At 41.2% G+C, this 22,019-nt stretch overlaps 1 protein-coding gene across 14 annotated transcripts in view; it reads left to right on the top strand.

Annotated features, from left to right (window-relative positions):
- Positions 1 to 1,045: 1,045 nt before the first annotated feature.
- ABI1 (abl interactor 1) overlaps positions 1,046 to 22,019 on the top strand; it is a 77,805-nt gene continuing 56,831 nt past the window's right edge. For 12 of the 14 annotated variants that reach the window (XM_057384231.1, XM_057384180.1, XM_057384213.1 and 9 more), the window contains exon 1: positions 1,115 to 1,304. In XM_057384231.1, the coding sequence (XP_057240214.1) occupies positions 1,188 to 1,304 (117 nt within the window). In that variant the 5' untranslated portion in view covers positions 1,115 to 1,187. Of the gene's footprint in view, positions 1,305 to 22,019 lie in introns of all 14 variants that reach the window. The other 2 variants (XM_057384239.1, XM_057384222.1) reach the window with 1 other exon arrangement.

Genomic DNA, 22,019 nt, shown 5'->3' with positions numbered 1-22,019 from the left:
ACTGCAGATACACAGCACATGACATGAATAGTGGGCATTGGGACGGCTTTTTCTGGGCCTGTTACTCATTGCAAAAGCAGGCATGGACATCCCAGCAGAGCAGTCACCTGCTGTTATTGGTTTCTCTTCTGGCACAACTGCAGAATCAGGATTTTGCTGATAAAAAACACAGATGTAAAAAAGATTGTACTAAATAGACCTGACCCCTTGTCTTCCATACCTTTGCAAACAGCCAGAGGAGGCCCTGAACAGTGATTAACAACTGAGGTAAATGAGTGGCAGGAATACCGTGATTATCTCAGTCAAGTATTTAAGCTCTTCTCACAAACCTAAATCCAGGCAATCGCTAATTGTTATACGGAGCAGGCCTGCGTGAAGATCTACACAGGTTGGATTCAGCATTTCTCCCTCCCTCTCAGGGGATAACTCCCKGGAAGAGACCAGTTGCCTGAGCTTGTGATCTCTCTAATATCTTACCAGTCTTTTGTCATCTTTGGAATGGTTTGCCCTGGGAGGTGGTCGAGTCACTGTCCCTGGAGGTGTTTAAGGAAACACTGGACATGGCTACATGATGGTGGAATTCAGTCACAGGCTGGACTTAATGATCTCAGAGACTTTTTTCCAACCTAAGTGGTTCTGTGATCTKCCATATTTCTAGCCTGTCAGACGGCCACATAACGAGAACAGCGCTTCCCTCCAGACCCTTCTGGTCTTTCCTGCAGAGAGGCAGCACTGCCTACAGATTAGTGTGGGGTCAGAGCTTTTCCGAGCGGGGCGGGGGAAGGACACCACTGCTTGCCCTCGTCCCCGGGTTCTCAACAGTCCGGCAGCCCGGCCGCCGCCCTCCCGCCGCAGGGGCCACTAAGGCCGGTGAGCTCCGGGCTCCGCCATCTCCGTCCGGCCCACGCTCGGTGCCCATCAGCGGCGCCCGCCCCGCGCATGCGACCAGCCCGGCCTACAGCTCCCGGCGGCCTCCGCACAGCAGGGGCGGGCTTTTCCTCTTTTTCTTGGTGTGTTGTTTTTTTTTTTTTTTTTTTCCCCTCCCCTTGGAGGGGGAAGGATGGGTGGGGAAAGCGAGCGTTCACGAAAGCGAGGCGAGGAGGAATCCCACAATACCAGGCGGGTTGCGAGCCCGGCGCTGCTGCTGTCTCTTTAATGCAAGAGGAAGCGATGCGGAGGGGTGGAAAATGGCAGAGTTGCAGATGTTGCTAGAGGAGGAAATCCCTTCTGGCAAGCGGGCTCTGCTCGAGAGCTACCAGAACCTCACTCGAGTCGCCGACTACTGCGAAAACAACTACATCCAGGTGAGGGGCGGCGGGGCAGCGCACCGGGGGCCGGCGGCGGGGCTCGGTGGAGCTCGGCTCTCCGGTGCGGGCGGCGGGGCCGGAGCCGCCCGAGGGGCAGCGGCGCCTGGCTGCCCTCGCCGCGGCTCCCGCCCCACAGCCGGTCCCCTGGGTTTGCCTTTTCTTTCAACTTTCCCAGCTGAACGGCTAGGCTTCCCTTCCCCCGCTCCAGAGGGGAAGGGAGGGGGTTATTATGTCAGTCCGGCTCCGAGGGTGTGTCTGGCTTTTTTTTTTTTTTTTTTTTTTTCCTCCCCCCCCTCTGTATTTATTTATCATGAGTCACATCCCGGAGACCTCCCAGGGCCGGGGTGGGGGTGAGCGAGGCGCGAGGGCCCCCGAGCCTCTCCGTGTGGCGGGCTCAGACCGGGTATTCCGGGTTTCCCCACGGCTTCCCGGCGCGGGGCTCCCTCCGGGGGCCGCGGGCGGGCCCCGGGCGGCTGTGGGTGGCGGCGGCCGGGGCGGATGCACCGCACGTGGGGCGCGGGTGCCGGGCGGCCCCGCATCGCGCTCCACCGGGGCCGCAGCGGCGCGGGGAGCGGAACGGAAGGGGCCCCGCACTCGGGTGACATCACGGAGCGCGGGGGATCCGCGCCGGGTCCTTCTCGGCGTGCGGGTCCCGGCGGGCCCGAGGGAGACGCGGCGCTGCGGGTCCGCAGCGCTGCCGTGAGCGGCGTGCGGGGGCAGGAGGCTGCCCGTGGGCTGGCACCGCTGTGCGAGCGTGAGGCGGTGTTTCAAAATGGCAATCTGTGCCTTTCGCAGCCTGCCCGGCTSTAGCACCCTACAACACTGATTGCACACAGGGTCTCTTGCTGGAAGAGGCTCCATTGGTTGTAGCGTCTTTCCACCGTCGCTGTGGATTTTTTTCTCTCTCCTGTAGCTTGTCAATACTTCTTGGCCTTGCTTTAAATCTGTATTTTTGTGAAACTACTTTAAGCACAATTTACTATTATTATTTTTTCAGGATTTACATCACATGACTCTGTAAGTCTGCATATTTGGTCATACTGATCCAGMTGCAGAACCATCCAGAGATGCTGAAATTCAACTTTTTATTAGTAAAAAACTGGATGAGGAAAGGCAGATAAACAAGACTTTACTTACTAGACAGCTTGTACAGCGAACTTGTTGAATCTAATACTAGAGCACCTGTGATGAGTATTTAATACAGGTTACTAAAGTCTGTACTATCCACAACTGCTGGTATGCTGTCTTACTGTTTTCAGTGATGGAGCAGCAAATATGGAAACACATCTTTAATAACATGAAGTGATTTTTTAATGAGATATTTGAATTAAAACTGCTCTAACAAGCCATATTTTCAAGTTCTGTTTTTTTTTTTTTTTTTTGTGGTACCTGGGGATGGGATCATCTACTGAATATGACTGAAAGAGTGCATGTTTTTTTTTTTTTTTTTTTTTTGTGGTACATGAGGTAGTATGAGTTAATGCCTATTTATGTTTCCGAGTTGTTTGCTCCACCCAAAGAAAGCTGCTGATATAAATGCTTCTAAGAGGCGAGGTTCATTTGGTTTTACTCATGGGAAAAATGACAAATACATGAGTATGGTAATTGCAGCACAAGTTTTGACGTGTCTCCTACTCCTGACTTTTCCCTATGTCAGAAAGGTATAGAGAATGTTCAGCTACATTTTCTTCAGAGTCATAAAACTTGTCTCTTCTTTCTTCCAGCAAACAAACAAACAAAAAAACCCCACTTGAGCACATTCCCATCCGGTCAATTGGGGTGGCTTTCCCTCTTCCTCTTTTTTTTAATTTGGCAGCTCATTTTCACCTCAAGTATCAAGGTCAGCTGGCTGTGGGATTGGTGAGGTCTGTTTTATCTGTATACAGCTGTGTTTACTCCTTTTGAAAGGAAGCTGAAATTCTAAAATTCCYAATGCAGTCTTGCACAGTTGCTTTGCAAAATTTATACTTTGCTTGTATTTTACATGTATTGTGTGTTTGTTCAGTAAAAATGGTAAATGTACTGATAAAATTATGTATTTTTTAAAATGTTTGATGGAGGTGGTTTTTTTAATCAGCAGTTGATGCAAAGCCATCTGCTGTCCAGTTGGACTACTGAACAGATTATACTGCCAGTGCGGGTGGTGGGGCCACTGCCGGATTAGGCAATATGACACAGGGCACTGGGTTATGAGATCTGGGAGTATGAGTATTGTGGGGTGGCAAGRGAGGAAAGGAAAGGAAGAGGCTTAACAAACATATAATACAAAATCTGTGTGTTTAATGTAATTGAGCATTCTATAAAAATGACAGACCAGAATAGAGAACCTGTCCATGAAGTGAATGTTAAAATACTTCACAAGTAGCTATGTATTGTAACTTAACTGGTAGCATGTATCTGGTTTAATTCAGCCACTTTGAATTTGGGGGGATTTCKTCTTTTTTTGTGAGAAAACCTAAGTGCTCCATAGTGGCAAAAATTACTGTGTACTGTTATCCGTTCTGACTTGTGCCACTGAGGTGGAAACAGATTTGTCAGTTCTGACACTCACGATTTGTAGTAATTGTAATAGCAGTCAGAATGATGTTCTCAGTGTTTTGGTTTATATTCTTTCTTGACTTAATCAGGRAGGTAATTTCCCACCCCTAATATTGCTTATTCAAGCTATTGCTGTGTTTTTCATTTGAAAATATGGGAATTTTGTTCTGTTTCTTCTACTTAAGATGATAATAATTCTGGTAAAATTTCAGTTGTGCTGAGTTTTTGAGGAAAACAACTTGTCTTCAATGTCTTTAGGGATTCCTCAAAAAAAAAAAAAAAAAAAARAAAATGAGAAATGGGAGAAAAAACCTGACTGGAATTTGGCTCCCTGATGGTGAATATAGCTATATGGACAGTGAGTATCCTTTTGCTGAAAGTGTTTAGGAAAGATGACACCATTCAGGAATCTTAAGTTGAAAATTGCTGTTCTTTGAAAAGCAGGAAGCAGTTTCTTTCTAAGGCACATTGTGACTATATCAGAATGCCAGCTGGTAACACAGTTTGCCCTCCAGATCATGTGTATTCTGGTTATCTAGAAAGTTTATCTGTTAGGAAGGGAAAAGAATTCATGAGAAGTAGAGCAAGTAAGCTTCTAAGGAAGGCCTGCGGTGCTAAAAGGAAAGTGCAGTATGGTGGCAGTCTTGGAAAGAATGGGAGCAAAATGGAGACAGAAAAAGGGAAGGAAAACCAAATGTAGCAACTGCAGTAAGTTGTGATATTTYGGTGGTGATTTTGGCTTTGAGTAGAAGGAAAAGGTCATAAATACATTAGTATATGTAATCTCTGACGGGATTTAAAATCTGTGATGTTTCTGGTTGGAAGCTTCAACAACAAGCAGGTAGAAAATTAGATTCYTGTTTTAGATTAGAGGCTTAAACTCTGAACAGTTTTAAGAGCAAGTTTTGAACCTTAAATCTGTAAGGCATATTTTTGCTTTCTGAATTAGTTTTTCTTATATAGAGAGATAGATGTATATTTTTAGAATTTTCAAAATGTAGGTTCCCATAGCTGATGTCTTCCCCAAATCCTTTTGCCTGCAGGTATATTCTGGGACTAGTCCCTTTTGGTGTGCTTGTAAGCCAAATGTTATCTGAAAATATGTAGCATAAAGCTGAGGATGTTAGTGAGGAGTTTCATCAGTATCCTGAACAGTGCGAACTTGATCAGTACTACTTAATGAAGAAATAGCAAGGAGTTAAAGCATTTACAGTTCTAGTTATGGTTCTTCACCTGAAAAATACTAACTTCCGTAGAGATTCTCTAGTCATTTCTCTGGCTGTATTGAGTAACTTCGTGTTTTAAGGAACTTCTTTACAATGACTAGCTTATGAAGCATTAGAATGMCACAGGAAGTCAGCTTCTGCTGTGTTACTGCACTGACGACTTCCTTTTGAACAACTTTAGTTGACTGGTGTATCCCAGAGAGGCCTCTCCGTGCTATAAAATTCTGCTTACAACTCATCTACTGTGTAAATCAGGTGTGCCCTATAGCATTTTTTATTCATATGTAGATACATAGTTTTCATCAGTCTCTTTGCTTCTGGGCCACTTGAAGATCCATTCGTAATTTTTTATTTTAATCTCAAATATAATTTTAATATGACTGTGAGAATCTCTAAACAAATAGCTTGCGCTCCTTGTGTAAATTTTTATCTTGATGGTCTCAAGTGAGTAGATTTAGCAGCTTTAGAAAAATAAGTTGAGAGACCTTTTAAGGAAGAAAGTGCTGTGTTGCCTAAATGAGTGTTTTTTTRTCATGTTACTTCCTTCAGTAGCTTCTTACTGGTATGTGGAAACTGAACGGTGAATTAACAAGCTGTTCTGGGTAAAACAGACAAAAGCATGGACAAATTTCAGTTTAACTGTTACTGCAAAAAAAATTAAAGTATCTTTCCAGTTGGTAGAAAAGTAAATGTGTGGCATKGAACAGAAGTAATACACAATAAATTTAATGAATATTTGTGTTATCTTTCAAGATGTGTAGAGGAACTCTTTGTTTTACAAGTTTGATGTTCTGTACTTCCCGTGCAGTAGATATTTGCTTTTCAACACATATGAACCTTTTTTGGTGGCTTTTCTTTAAATGCTGGTAACTGGTCAGAWACTCGAATTCATTGCCTGGCACATGGAAGGTGGCTTAACTTGGTACAGTACAAGGAAGTTCACTCAGAATGTCTAATTCAGGAAATGAGCTGCTCTAAAAGGATAAACTTCTTAAATTGTCACTAATACAAATCCTTTATGTGCTGTGAGAACTTGCATGCTTTTATGTTCATAGGTTAATTAGTTTGTATTGAGAGTAAATACTGTGTTTTAAAAATATTTTTTCTTTCCTGGGTTTATTGGTAAATTTGAAACATTTCACAAAAACAAATTAAGCTAGTTCACTTTCTGTAACACCAAATACAGTTCAAAATTAGAGAGCAATGAGATAAAATATGAATATATCATCTATTATGCTTTGTAACTTTAAATAATATTCTTTAAGAAAAGGTGTTGCATTGTACTTTTAAGTAATTTTCTTTCTAAGGTAGTTGAAGCTAATGTTTGCCAGCAGTATGAAAGGCATTGGCTGTTCTGTATATGGTTTTGCTTTTTTTAAAAATTATAATAGAGGTGCAGGTGGATGGCTTAGGCTTGTAGATTTTCTGTGCCTTGTATAGGTCTTCTGTGTTTATACAAGTGTCTTTGTGTTTTGGAAAATAGAGCTTTAGCGCGAAAGTAGCCATAAGATTGTAGTGTAACTTTACTAAAACTGCTGGTGAGTTTAAAAGAAACAAATCCTAGTGTTSCATGTCCAGTTTCTGTCCAAAGGAGGTAGATGATGATATGAGATGAGCTTTTCGAAATTTGAAATGTTTCCATTAATTTTAGTACATTTGGTTTAAGAAGCCAGCAAGATGTTGTCTGCTATTCCTGCTCCATTTTTGWGTAGTATTTCAGCAGATCATCTTGTCAGCAATGTGCTACCTTGATCAGACGGAGTAAAGTGGATTAGGATAAGCCTTTACAGGTGTGTATTGTCTCTTGTACAAAGGAAACACTCTCCGCTCCCTTCTTCCTTCCACAGTGCACAAACAGAAGCTTGCAGGTTGTCTTGTGGTCAGTATGATATGTGTTATCCCTGTGCAGCTCTTGTTGTGCACAGCCTTGTGGAATTGTTGGAAGGAATAAAGAAGTGTGAATAAGTGGTGTAACAATCTAATACTTCCCTCTGGTTCTCTGGGAGGTTGTTACAGTAAGTAGCTGTTACGGTAAAGAGAAAATAGATGGGCCTTGGGAAGGTCTCATTAAGTGGACAATGAAGGCTGTTGTAATGAAGGTAAGAGTACAGGAGCAGGCTGAGTGCAAGTAGGAAGTGTTGTATCTCTGAGGGCAAAGTTCCTGTTAGTATCTAATCTAAGTTTAACAGAAAAAAACCTCTGAACTCTGAAACAAAAGAACTGATGCAACTTTGTTTAGCAGTTTGAACTGTCTTCATTTTACAAAAGCATAAGAGGAGACATGGAATTTATAACTGGCTCATGGAAGGTCATATAGGGACATGTTGTCAGATTTGGGAACAGAACCTGATTGTGTGGACTTCCAGTCCTGTTCACAAGGGCTCCCCCTGCCACCCCACCCCTTTCCAGACTGCCTCTGTTATACTGCAACACAGAAAAAGTGGGTATCCAGAGAAACACAGAGACAATGTGCACAGAGGCAATGTAATGACTCTCTTGGGAAAATATGCACCTGAAATCATAATTGAACTCATTAGCAGCAATTACTTTTAAAGAATTCTACGTATTTCCTCTCCTAAGAACCTCGAGATTCTAATTTTTTGCTATGCGGACTTCTGGAGTTACATAATGCTCACAGTACTGTTTGCGTGTTGGTGGGTCTTGGCAGAGGCACGAGAAGATGCTGCTCTATTTCTCATTAGTGAAAGCAGTCTGTGTTTGACATTTCTGATGACTGAAATCTTGCTTAGCTACAGAACCGTGGGRTGGCAACTGTTTGGACGAAGTGTCAGTCGCGGCATAACAAGACAGCCTTGAGGGATAAGGGGGTATCTTGTTCTCTCAGTGCTGGTGTTCAATTCTTATTTAGTGACTTGTTTAAAGGAGCACAGTRGTGTTTTTATTGTTGCGGGGTAGGAAATTACTTGTGGGCCACTGCTTGCTCAGTGTCCTGGCTTGTTCATAATTACCTGAGCATTCTTGCTGTCTTTAGTATTTGTGTTCCTTAGAGTGGTCTTCCTTTCTAACCCATCCCAAATCTGAGCACTGGTGACAGAGGCAGGTGGGCTTCCTCAYGGGGATCCTCCCTTCCTCCACCCATAAGTAAAGGGAAGTAACTGCTGAATTTGAAATAGTAGATACTGTGCCTCTGTGTGGTTCTTCCCTTTTCCTGACCTTGCTGGTGAGGCAGCTGCCGAAGAGAATTGATGCCTTCTGTGGGTTGCAGAAATAGCCCTTTGCAGCTCAAAACTTGCGGAGAGCTCTTGAGAGCCAAGACCAGGGTGCTGTGGAGAATAGGTCATGGTGTGCTCCTAAGCACAGCTCTGAGCAAGATGGTACCTGCAGGTGCCTTTCCTCATGCACCTCCAGCCTGTGAGCATCTCCTGACTGTGCTGAAGGGGCTCAGTCAAGTGTTTCATCAGCTTAGTGCCAGGTATTGAAAGAGAAGATACAGCATTTCTAACAGGTGGGCTCTTTGAGGAATCAATTTATTGTGCAGCAGATGAAAGCAGAACTCCAAATTCTTGCTTCAGACTTTAGAAGGACTCTGTTATTTTCCTTGGGTTAATTAATAAGACTGTAGATGCTACCTTTGCTTGAGACTGTGTAAGTAGTGTTGCTCATTACTTATGCAMGCTCTTGATGCTGTTAACAGGAGCCATGCATGCTTTGCAGAGCAAATTTTTGTTACTATGATGCTGATGCTTTAGAAGAAAAGGAGGGGTGGGGAATCCTGCGTGAGGCTTCTAACTTGGAGTGAAGCGTGAGTGTAGCATTTTCTGGTACAACTTGTAAAATTCAGCAGTTTGTGTTAAAGTGGTTGGAATTGGTAGGTAACCTGCTGGCAAAGCTAAAAATGTGGGTTAGTTTAACTCTGAAAAAGATTGACTACTTTCAAGGGGACCTTATTTTTAATAATATTTTTGTTAAAGGTTCCAGATCAAATGTGTTTAGTATGTGCTGGGGTTTGACAAACCGGAAAACTATCTGCAAATCAAAATGTCCCTTGGTTTGAGCCTTTCCTATGATAAAGCCTCTTCGTAACCTCCACAGATGATGTGTGTCATACTGCATCTTCTGACCTTGTGGAATATTCTGAAAGAACAGTAAAGGTTGTCTCTTCTTCAATGAAATTGCATCCTTCTTGTGTTTCTTATGTTAAGGTAGCAGATATATTTGTGATAGTGTCATCCCTCCCTCTCTCAGGGTAAAAAAAGCARTGCTGTATACTCTTTATATGGCAGAATTAAAGTGCAAATACGCTGCTCCGTGTGCAAGGAAGCTCTGATACTGTAGTGATGTACAATTAAAGAAATCTTGGGGAAGAGTCTGCATCACTGTCCTAATTTTATTGTAACCTCAAAGACTAATAGGAATAAAATGTGATATTGTTCCTGCTTTTGTTAAGAAAGCAGGAAGGCCTCTCAGAGAGGAGTCTTACTAAAACAAATGTTGGTTTGACATCCTTATAGTTGAATGTAATGTTCTTACTGGGTGGTCTTAAAGTTATAAATAGTTCCCAGAAAAAGAGATGTTTGTTTACTACTTGAAGCATAACAATTCTTGGAAAAGAATTGAAGTGTAGACTCTGCTAGCTACTTTTGCAGCAGTGTTTCACATAATGCTTTTTCTAAGCTATGCCTTATCAGGCAAATGTRGGGGGTTTTTTTTTGGCTTTTTTTCCCCGAGACGATCTTTTACCAGATGCATATCTTCACTTTCGTTCTCTGATCTCCTTGTTGTATTTTGGGGTCAGCAAATCTGCCAAGGAGTATTTGTGCTGCCAAGCAGCAATCATTGTCAGCTGTGCATCTTATTTGMCTCTATTGTAGCAGGTGTGCTACAAGTTAATACTTGAGCTGTGGTCCTCATGCAATAGTTTTGCATTTTTTGGAGCCTATGATAAGAAAACATCTGCATTAAACAAATAGGCGAGAAAAGATCAAGGTGCTCAGGCAGGTGCATCAGATTACTGCATGAACATCTAAGTAGCAGAATGCCATGCTTGTCTTTTCACATGCCTAGTAATGTTAGTTGCTCTTATGTCACTAAGTATTGCTAGTGACATTGCTCTTTTTCCATGTGCTTCTCCTAGGCTATGAGCTTAATGTGAATTTGGTGATTTCTATCTGCTTGCTGCAGATAGCTTGTTAGATCTTTTGTTTCACTTACTCTTTTCCTGCTGCCAAACACTGTGGACTTGCACTTTTTCTGCCATTGGCACAAGAGTGCTCTGCTCACAGCTTCTGCCTTTGAAACTCTCTTGTTGTTGACTTTATCTCATTTCAGATCTGGTYTGGAAACCTATACTCCCTTGCCTATTTCTTTTCATTAAATCTCTATTATTTAACTGCATATTTTACTGCCTTGCAACATATATTATACAGCTATTTTTCATGATGCCTTTCCGACAGTTTTTACCAGCATGCGTTTGAATAATTTGAAACCTGCAGCTACTGAAGACATTTATACACATTTTTTTTATTATCTTTATTGGCACAGAGTTGAGAYTAAAGCTTTGTCTCTGCAGTAGTCTGTAACTACCTGAGGAAGCCATGATGAGTAGGATACAGAGGAAATGGAATACAGCTGGAAAGACATTGTGGGGTGGGACTGACATGATTCTGCCTATTAGTAAAATTCTTAGTAGGCCTCTCACATTTACATGCAGCCAACCCTTTTCTTTTATTAGAAACCTGTCTCCTTCAGGAAGCTGGCCCTTTGGTTACTCTTTTGAGACCAAGGAGTAAAATTGGCTAAATAAAATAATAAGGAAAARTGCACATGTCAAGAGGAATGGCGTTCCCTGAACCTGCATGTGTCCACAAAGCAGAGGTGGGCCTGATCCTTAAAGGTTTTTATAAAATATGATTATAACCTTCAGGGTTTCCACTGAGAAGCCTCATGGCAGGTGGTTTGGATGATGCATTAGTTAAGGTCTAGAGGGTATCAGACTAACAAGTAGAGATACAGTGAATCAATGCATTCACATTGGCAAGGTCTTTGAGACTTGGCTGGGGATTGTTCAGCCTTTGATTTGCTGTCTGACTTGCAGGATTGCTAAATCTCTGGGAGGAGCTATTGTTCCTATGATGCTGGCTTTAGCTGCATTAGATAAAATATGCGTCTGGTTTGGAAGTGCTTGGCTCTACAAGGGYTCTGTTCAAATACCGTGGGTGTGTTTCCTGCTGCAGCACACCATATGTTCTCCCAGCACTGAAATGATCTGGTTGCCGCAGTAGTCCTGAGATTTGTCTTAAATGGCAACAGATTTTGAATCTAATTTCTAAGGTGTCTTTAACTTTGGATGTTAGGGAAGTTGTTATTGCCGTAGATGGATTTGGAGCTTGGGCTCATACAATGCAGTTTACTTTGTAAAAAGTCTCATATCTCTTCAGTAGTGGCTGTCATTTCTAAATGTGTGTTTCATTCCTCTTGATCAGCCTGTCCTTTAACCAATGGAGAATGGTAACAGCCAATRGAAAGCTTTCTAGCACACATTTCCTCTTTGCAAACCAACTGTCCGTTAACAAGAACTGTAAAATCAGCTCTWCTTCAGTCCTCTGCAGTGAATGAATATTGACTGTTCAGAGACTGAGGGAGGTATTTTATGGGACAAGCTTGTTTATTTGGGGTAGAAGCTTAGTATGCARGTATATGGTACCTGTTGATTTCGGCTTATCTGCTGGAGAGAAAAGTTGCTGGTTTTGGTCCTTAATGTCGTATGTATGGAGTGTTTAAATGTGTTCCTTGGGCATGGAAGGAGCTTTAAAAATAGATAAATTATAATCTGTGTTGAATAACGTTCTGATTGCTGACAGGAAATGGGAATGGTTTGAAGGATGATTGAAAAGCAGTTTGAGGGTCTTGAGAAACTCCCCAAGTTTCTGGTGGGAGTGAGAGCMCAGGAAGAATAAGGAAGAGAGAGTGTAACCTTCCTTCATTGTGTTAAGCCACTCTCTTGCTAACTGTGGTGCTGAGRAGGACAATATGAAAAGCAAACACTGTTACTATTTGTTTCCTGCTACAGCAGGGAAGTAGCTTTATTTTTTTCGCAGATTGCTGTGAGGAGTTACAGCAGCAGCAGTGGGAGTGGGGGAGTATGAACTGGAACAGGTACTTATTGGCTGCATAACATCCCACGAGGCCTGGGGGAATGAATGTGGGGAATACTGTGAGTCATACTTGTCAGCTTCATAAAGCAGGAGCTTTTTAAAATTGGCCTTGGAGGGGAAGAGGTGTTTAATGGAGCATTTGTGCAGGAGTTATGCAAATAGAGAACATAAATAATGAGCAAAGGCACTCATTTAAGCTTCTTGCCTCCTCAGAAAGTGTCTAAATTCAAACAACCACTGTGAAAGTTAAGAAAAATGCATCAACATTTAAGTATAATGGGTGCAAAAATGTGGCCATCCATGATGATAAGAAAATGCTCCTTTTGTGAATAGCAAAATTAATTTCTGTAGTGTTGAACCGAAAACACGTTTGTTGTCGGTCTGTTTGGTTTTTTGTGCTTTCCAGTTTCCTTTGAAACACAGCAAGGCAGGAAGCTGAAAAGCAGTACTCTAACCCAAGAGCTAGTGAGGAGGGGACGTGGTATAAAGAACCAGTCTTCAGTTTTGCTATGGATGTATCTTCAGTCTTTAGTCTGGTTTTGTAYAAGAAGTTTTTTTCTTTTCTGTCCCCCTATTCATACATGATTTCATTTATATGTAAATACTATGTATTCTTTGGTTAAAACAAGAGCATGTTTTTAGAGTATAGCTGCTTTTTTCCCCCCTCTACTGACACGGCCACTTCTTGCTGTTTTAAATTAGAGTTTTGAACAGAGCATATGAAATGTAATTGTTCCAATCCTGGGCTTGCTTGCAGATGCTCACATCATAGTGAGAGTCTTATCTGTGATAGTAAGCCTTACCAGCAGACTTAATGGGCATGAAATTTTCTTGGACTACTACTTCTGCCTCTTACAGTGTAGAGAGGCCATCCCAAGCTTTGAAGCAGTTGGAAATGCCAGATCCACCATCCCACATGCTGCTCCACTGTTGTACATGTCCTCCCTTGGCCTCCTCTGTGTTTTAGCTCAGCTTCCTCCTGGGTGTGCAGATACAGACATAGTGGCCGTGTGGGTATGGGTGGATACACAACTGCGGTGATGTGTTCCTGTTGTGAGGGCACTGTTTCTCTGAACACAGCTCCTCTATGGCTTTTGTAAGGCCTCKCAAGCTGATTATAGATAAGATAGCAAGGTGGCCTGATGGCAAGATCCTGATGGCCCTAGGACAAGTTCTAAAATAGAATAGTTCAGGTTTTGTTTTGATGCTGGAGGGGGGAAACAGGGAGTGACGTAGGTATGACTGTTCTTACGCATCTGGTTGCATGAAGTGCAGCTCTACTGGCATCTGTATGACTCTGCACCTCCTGCATATGCCTGAATCTGTCCTCCTCCACACTGTACTTGAAGGGAAAGCAGTCTTTAAAATGTAAAGGTGCATCTTAGAAACACCAGTGCAACTTCAACACTGATTAGAAAATGTTGCTGTAATTGTGTCTGCCAGAGGCCTTGCAGCTGTATTTCTACAGAAAGTTGCTCACTTGAGCAGTTTTAAGAGCAGGTTTTGAGCCTTAAATCTTTAAGGCATATTTTTGCCTTCTGAAGTAGTTTTTCTTACTAGACTGCTGTACTAGCTGACACCACAGAAACTGTCTCACCAAGGACTTTGTTTAGAAAACCCAAACAAAGCAATTCCCTCACTCCTGAAGTTAATGCTGTATTTCCTGTTAAAGAATTTGCTTGCTGCCTTCTCTTGGTTTCTGTAAGTTAGGGTTTACCTGTTGCTGAATGTGGAGATTACCGTATGTATTTAGTTCTGGTTATGTGTTCTTTGCTTCTGGGTGGGGAAAAGAAACGATGATACTATTGACTCACCCTTCCTACTCCTCCTTCTCCATTCTCCTGAGCTATCTGTTTTGCTCTGTTTTGTGTGGTTTTTAGAAGAGACAAATTTCTACTTGCTGCTGTTGACATAATCCAGTATGTAAATGAGCTTCTGCATCTAAGGTTTTGGAATGTTTTTGCTAACTACAGGATAAAATTTTAACATAGTGAAAATAATTATTGAGACMGAAGCTGGATGTAGTGTGCTTACTGCCACTATCAGATAAAAATCATATGATCAGGTCCAGGAGTACCTAAAAGTCTGAGCAATATTAGCAGCTGTTTATGTGATCAGATAGAAACAGAAACTAGGTTGATTTTCTCCACTTACATGCAAGTTCTTGTAAAAACAATCACTCCTTGTGTTGCAGTGAATTATTTTATTACTGTGAGATCACTGTATAACCTGTGTGCTATGTGAGAATTTGTCTTRTGCTGGGAAACAGGCTGCTACAAAATTGTGGGGATCCACTAGTTCCTGTCTCTGTTGCTACATACAGTGAGATATGTGATGATTTTCTGCTGGACTGAGTATATTCATCTTCAAGACACTAAATAGTCAGTAGTGATACAAATCATGAGAAGATAATTTGATCCTGTAATGGCCATTGTTTTCTTAATTTGAAAMATACTATAATGTTTGGGAACTGCCTGAGCTGTAAAATATGGGCAGCAGCTGTGTGTCTGAAGTGACTTTCTTAAACATGAGAACTGTCCCTGAATGAGGAACACGTGCAATCCAGAAATTTGCTGATTGTYCAAAGGCTAGTGTAACTCTTGGCTCTACATTTTGTTGCCTTKAGATTMTCCCTGGAGCTGGACAGGCCTGCTAATGACTTTCTGTGCTCTCTTWTCCCACTTCCCTCCCCGCTTTATTGTCCTGCAACATCTGATGTCTCCATGGGGAGAAACCTGTTGCAGTGCAGAGTGTAGCTTTGAGCCTGCATGTTTTTGGACCAATCCTTTATCGGGTGCTGACGTTCAGTGTGTTTGTTTTGCACACAGAAGTTGAGGTTACCCTGTTGTATGGATTCAGAGTACTGTTGACATAAAAAAGAATACCAGGTTGGAAGGACACCTTAAGAATCATCTAGTCCAGCTTTTCTTGGGCAAAAGAAAGCATCTCTTAGACAAGATGCCCCAGCACCCAGTCCAGTTGAATATTAAATATGTTGGGGAATTCACAACTTCCTTGATGAGRTTATTCTAATGACTGACTGGTTGCTCCCATTGTGACAAATTTTCCTATTATGTCTAATCAGAATCTCCCCAGGAGTAACTTGTAAAATGGGAGATTCTATCTTTTTCGTAGCCACCCTTTGAATACTGGAATGTCTGTGATAATAATCTGTGATACCAGGACATGCTGCGGTGAGTCTGTAATTTAATCCTTTATGCTAAATCTTGTTTTAACCTGGTATACTCAATGCTATCTGGTATGATTCCTGGCCTGCCTAGAAGGTAGGGAGGACTAGAGAGTCTTTGGAGCTTACCTATGAAGGTCATTGAATTTTAGCATGTTGCTTGTCTTCARATATAGATTTGTTGTAGTATTCTGTGTTTAGGCTTTCAGTTTGATTTGTCAAAACAGAAATGAAAAACTTAATGTGAGCAGTCACCAGTGTTTGAGAGTAAACTGAAGAGGTAAACAAAATCCATAGGAGGAAACATGAACATAACAAAACTTTTTCACACAGTGTGAACTGAAAAGCTTTGCTCCAAAGTGGGTTACTCTAAGCTGTCTGGATTCAAAGGCTTGCATGACATGAAAATCTATCCAGTACTGATTTTTCTCTCCATTTAGAGAAACTTGAGTTTGGTTCTGTGTTGCTGCCACTATATTACAAGGAGGATATTAAACTAACTAATAAATGCTAAAGTCTCCTTCTTACTCTCACAAAAATACCCCAGTGAAAAATGAGTCTCTGACTTACAAGGAGCGTGTCTTGCTACATGAGCTAAGATTTGAGGCTGGGTGCCATCACTTAAGAAACTAAAGTGAAAGCCATTTTAATTTCAAACCCTTTTACAAAAACTAAAGATCAATATTTGAGAGACATTCTATTTGTTTCTCTGTAAGTTCTCCAATTCCCTTTTATTTGCTGTCTAGTGTGTGAAAATAATCACACACTCTAAAACCTTGGGTATCTTTCTTAAAGTTGAAAGAGGAAGACTGCTATGGAAGTGTCAAGGATATATTTTCCTGTCTGACAGTCATAGGGTGGCATTAGAATTGCAGAGTCCTAGAATTGTTTAGATTGGAGAAGACCTTTAAGGTCATCAAGTCCGGGTATTTACCTAGCACTGCAAAATCTACCAGTAAACCATGTCCTAGGTGCCACATCTACAAGTAATTTAAATACCCTTAGGGATGGTAAATCCACCACTCTGGAGCTCTGGCTGGTGGCTCTATGTCAGCTATGAAGAAAATTGTGTTTTATGTCATGAGGGAAATCACAGATACTGCAGGAAAGTTCCAAGTGTAGTTTTGAAGCAAATGTATGTGTTAATATTGGGCAGTGCTTTACRGGAACAGAATATGTGATTTCTGTCCTGGAGCTTGTATTGTGTAAATCATGTAAAACATAGAATGTAAGACTTGGACCAAATACCCTTGCTATGTGTGAAGTCTTGAAGCCTTACTAATTGAGTGTATAAGAGTTGTGTGAAAATGACACATGGGCATGTCTGCTGTCACTGAGTTCAGTGTGGCATGCCATTATGGTTATATAGACAGACTGTGACAGCTGACAGTAACAATGTGTTGTGCCAATGTATTTTCTATGACATCTTTTTTATTTGATTTGCCAGACTGAAAATTATGTAWTTTTTTATATATTRTATATAAATAATATATATATTGGTTTTTAATAAGAGGAGTAGTTTAGTCCAGAGCTGACATGAACCTTGTTTGTTGCATTGGGCAGAAAATGCTACTAACAGAGCAGCTGGCACTTACCTTCCCAGGCTCCATCTGTCAGGGTCTGCATTGCTTTGCAAATCACATTCCTATTGGAGAGATTTGTTTCTTGCTGTAATGTTTGCAGCCTGGATTAAAATGGAATTCCTCAGTTGGGTTTTGTTTTAAAGTTGTTTATTGTTTAAAGTGTGTATGTATATATATATGATATATGTATATACCTTAAACTTTCCATTGTAATTAACTTCTCCCGTTAATAAATAAGCTTTTCTCTATCTATCTTCTGCAAAAAAAGATGATGATTAAAAAATTAAAAAAATGAGACTCTTCTATTTACAGTTAATCAACAGAATGAAAAGCAACTTTCTAGTAAAATAAAACGGCCAGGAACACAGTGAAATTGACTACATTGGTCTCGGCCCATAGAAATGCTAATTTGCTATCAAGGCTATTCAGGTCTGGTCAGGGGAATATTATTGATGGAAATGAAGGATTTGCTTCTAGCTGATTGTCTAGCATGTACAGGATTTGGGGGAAGGGCTTGTCTGAAATGGAGTTTGCGAATTACAGGCAGTGCTGGTTGCACACTGCTGTATGTGTTTTGTTAAACAGTAATTTGGTATGTGTTTTGACCCTTGAGATAAAGAAGCTGACTAGTCAATGATTTTTGTCAAGACAGAGTTTCTAAAAAGAAGCAGGCTGAAATCTTGTGTGTAGACTGCATTGTAGTGGTGGTGGTGATAATMTCATCTTCTGGTGCCATCAATGAATGCCAGCTTTATTATGCAAGGTCTTTACCTGGGGAGAAGAGATTTCAAGTTCTACCAGTTTCTCTGCGTTTTGTAAAGCTGAGTTACTGCATCTAATCTTGGAGAAACTCAACAGACATGGTATCATTTCATACCAGTGGGTTGTTTTGGATACTGGAAGGAAATTCCCTTGAGTTGAATTGTAGATGCTAGCTTGGCTGTGTTTATTGAGGATTTCTGCCTTAGTAGATGGGAAGAATTACTGTTTATTGAATGAACTTGAAAGAATTTTAATCATCCTGGTTTTAGTTTTGGGGTTTCTATAGTGAGAGGYGTCTTGAGGTTCAGAACTGCTCTGAATGTTTAGGCATCCTTCCATACTTTACCTGGCTTTCAAATTCTTCCATGCTCCTGGAACAAAYAGTTATTTAAGTATTGAGAGCTGTGATATTTCTGTTTGACACTACTTCTCACTCTATGTAGAGAGAGGTGTGTTGAATAGTCTGCTCTATTTCTTTTTTTCACCCTCAGTGAGGGATTGACTGCTAGCCCCCTGGAGAGGTCTTTGGACAGGAGGTGGCTGTGTTCGATGACTGCAATGTGCTGCTATTAACAGCTTGCAAGCTATGGGGTAATTAAAATCTTGAGCTTTTACTTTTACACACACAGGAGTAGTAGAAAAGTACAACCAAATGACACGTTGTGGCAAAAATCACCTCAGTAAAATCCTTGAACATTTTCCTACTGCACATAGTGTAGTGCTGATCTTCTTAATGCAGAATTTTAGTCGAGATTTGCCAGTGATCTTTAATGTGTATGGCTTTTTGGCTTTAGTTCTCCTTCATATGGAGGCTGGGTTGGTCCTGTCATTTTATCAGGCTGCACTTGGACTAAGTCCCTTCCTGTTCTTTGTCCCCACACAAATGCTTGCTTTTTAAATTTCCCACAGTTGTTTTTACTGATGATAATAATGATGTGAATGGCAGAGCAAGTGGTTCAGTAACAAGAATATGGATAGTGATCTGCTTRTGTTGCAGAACGGTAGCAGATGAAGTGTGTGCTGGTAACCCYCTACAGCCTTGTCTGGTKCAGTGGGAGGGTATCTCTCATCCTAGGATGTTGGACAAAGGTGGAGTTTGAATTTCYGAGATAAGTCTTCTGATGGCTTACTTCACTTTCCAGTGGGGAAATTGAGGTGCTCATCAGTGAGGAACAGTTTGTAACTTGTAGGCAGGTAAACTCCAGGCTAATATAGCTCTGGTTATTGGGATGTACTCAGTACCTTGAAAGTAAGTGTCTTGCCTAGCCTAATGCATTGCAKAGAATTTCTTCAATGGGATTGCTGTAAACCTGTTGCAGCAGACAATTGACACACCTGATTGATTCTCTGATACTCTTATTTTTAACTGCATGGCATAMCCTGTGTAAGCAACCCATTTTTGTACATTTTGAAACTTTTGTTTCCCATTCCAATTTGKAGTGTTATATATCCCTTAAGGCTGTATCTGTGATGAGAGAAACCCTGAATGCTCCCTRCTGAGCACCTGCTACTAATAACCACAGCCTGTGTAGATCTGCTTGGATGGCTTCCAGGTAGGTAGTTGACTGCYGAAAGTTCTGCAGGATATGGAAACTTGTGGCACTTGCTGCTGGCACTTGCATGGCTTGACATGCCAGTGTGACTCTCTTCTTTCATTTATAACTGATACTCTGATGTAATAACCATCAGTAACAGCCAAAAAGTCTAGCATGGTKCAGTGTGTTTACAAAGCAGTCTAAGAAGCTCTGTGTAAAACAGATAATGGGGAACCTGTATCTGTGGGCTGCCCTCATGTTTGAGTACGTAGCTCCTCAGTTATTTACAGTGATCTTGAGATTTACAGATCATGATATTCAACATAAATTACATTCACCTACTGAGCCAAGAGTCTGACCTAGTGTGTATGGCATATTTAAACCTTTCCAAAACACACTACTGCAGCTTGGRTGTGGAATACTTGGTCTAAGAACAYRTWCTGTTAATAGAGGTGCTTAGAGATAGTTTAGGAATGTCCAAGCCTTTTGCTGTTAGCAGTCAGAAGTAACAAATAAACCCTCAAGACCAGCTTTGAGTTATTAAAACCGTTATCAGATCAGTGAAGCAGCAACTTCAGACTCATATATCTGAAGTTTYGCATCATGTTACAAGCTCTTGCTTTAAGGAGGTCTGCTCCTGTTTTCTGAGTTGAGAAACCACTTTTCAGAAATCCATTCCTTCCACTTTGGAGTGTCCCCAGCTAGGTCTCAGGGAGGTTAAAGAGCTAATGTCTAGGGGTCTCCAAGCTTGTTCCAGAATGTACGCCTTCACCATTCTGTGGAAATATTTCCTATTGACTTGAGAAATGAGGTGCTGTAGGTTGTAGTTAACATAAGCTCACAGGCTAAACATTTTGACTGGGTTTGATGTGGATTTCTGAGCTAAAATGGCAAGACCTTAGTGAAGGAAACAGAACTTGGAAACCTTGACTGTAGTGTTTGTGTTATCAGGAGGTGGATATTCTGTAAATGTCAACGATTCATACTCGATGAAATGAACAAGATAGAATACTAATGGCTGTATTGATGACTTTTGCATAGCTGCATTCYGTGAATGCAAATGCATGATAGAGATTGCTGAATTTCTGTGGCAATTGATTGTAGCAATCCTATTTTTCTCTTTAACCAATTAATGATAGGTGGAATTATTTTTAAAAACGACAACCAAAACTTAAAACTGGACAATTATCTTGTGKTTTTTTGTGAAGCAAACACAAATGTACTGCATGAGCAGTGACAGCAAAGGCAAATAAATCTGAGTGTAAAGCTGTTCCTGTGGCTTGATTGCTGAGTGTGATCAAGCCCAGGRACAGAATTCCAAGCATCTGAATAGGTATTGGGCACTGAATACTTAAGAGCTCTGTTTAACTCACTGATTATTGGGCTGTTTTAGGGCAGTTCTCTGTTAGTAGTTGATSCTGGATGATTTTTTCTGTGCTTGAACTTGTGCATATTCCAACAGCTGAAGATGAAAAATGTGGAGCAACCTATTCCATGTACTAAGAGGCATTTAGATTCATTTTTGCTAGGCCAGTCAGCTTTGGTGTGATCTGATGAGCTACTGACCTTCGTCAAAGGGAACCAGTTGTTCTGGTGGGGATTTTATCTTACAGGGAGTTTCAACCACAGTGAATAGAAGTGAAGTTGAAAGAGGGAGAGTAGAGGTTGGACATCAGGTACTGAGGGTGTGAACTGTTGTGTTTGCAGCMGAAAGTTTGACTTCTGTAGATGATTAGCAGTGTGAGCTGATGAGATTTGTGGAGGGAGCCTGTAAATRCAGTTGTGTGCTGTGTGAACTGGAAAATGGTGGGTATTAGCTGAGACAGAGGTGGGAGGGCAGATGGRTTGAACAATGCACACACAATGTTGTGGGGATGTGCCTGTGTGGGTGGTAGTTTCGAGAGGGGAAGAAAATGTGACTTGTAAAATGTGATCAGCTGCAGTGATGGACAGGTTCCTCATCATTTGACCTTGACATGTCACTGAACTGAAGACTCAGTAGTTAAGCTTCTGCTCTCTTTAGTGTGTTTATTGTATTGTTGTTCTCATTATCTGTGGGTGCAGAACCAGTTTTGACTTCACTATAGTATTTATGTAAACTTTTCAAGGAAGTTTTAAAATACAAGTTGCATTTGACAAAAATACATGGTAMGCAATGTGGACTGCCATGCAGTTTTAACTGTCTCTTTAGGTATCCCTTTAAATTATATGAGAGCTTTTCTTTTAAGTTTTTTTTTGGTATTAAACCTAGTTATGTGAAAGCAATTTCAAACAGAAATTTTGTCATAGTAACATGACTGTTAAAATTGAATTGGGGATACCGGCAGGAGCTTACAGGAGGGAAACTTCAAAAGCTATGATACTCTGTGAGGAATATCCACTTTACTTCTAAAGGACATCAAATTTTCCTTCATATTAAGGACAACTGGAGAAAAAACAGTTTCTTTGAAGCTTTTAATATGAGATTGCATAGTAATTCTGAAACATTATGAAAGAAGTCAGGTGACAGTATTGTGTTGTGTTAAAATTAAGTAGTTAACTTGTGCTTATTTATTGCATTGAATGTAAACACGTGTTATTTTCTATTCTGCTTTCAGTTTTTGCTTAAAAAGAGAGGTGAAAGTAACAGTTGAAGAACATTGGAGCCTCTGGCTCCCTCCTGTTTCTGTCACACAGTTCTTGGCTTCTGCTTCTACCTTCCCACCTTTGCTGTCTRTGAAGCTTTTAGCTTATATCTTGTGGATGCCAGCAGTTCTCATTAAAAAT

This window comes from Malurus melanocephalus, unplaced genomic scaffold (genome assembly GCF_030028575.1).
Source record: "Malurus melanocephalus ecotype Western Australia unplaced genomic scaffold, MMel_1.1 scaffold_14, whole genome shotgun sequence".
NCBI classification, from domain to species: Eukaryota; Metazoa; Chordata; class Aves; order Passeriformes; family Maluridae; genus Malurus; species Malurus melanocephalus.
The sequence above is the reverse complement of the archived record's forward strand: the minus strand, read 5'-3'. Positions and strand labels throughout refer to the sequence as shown.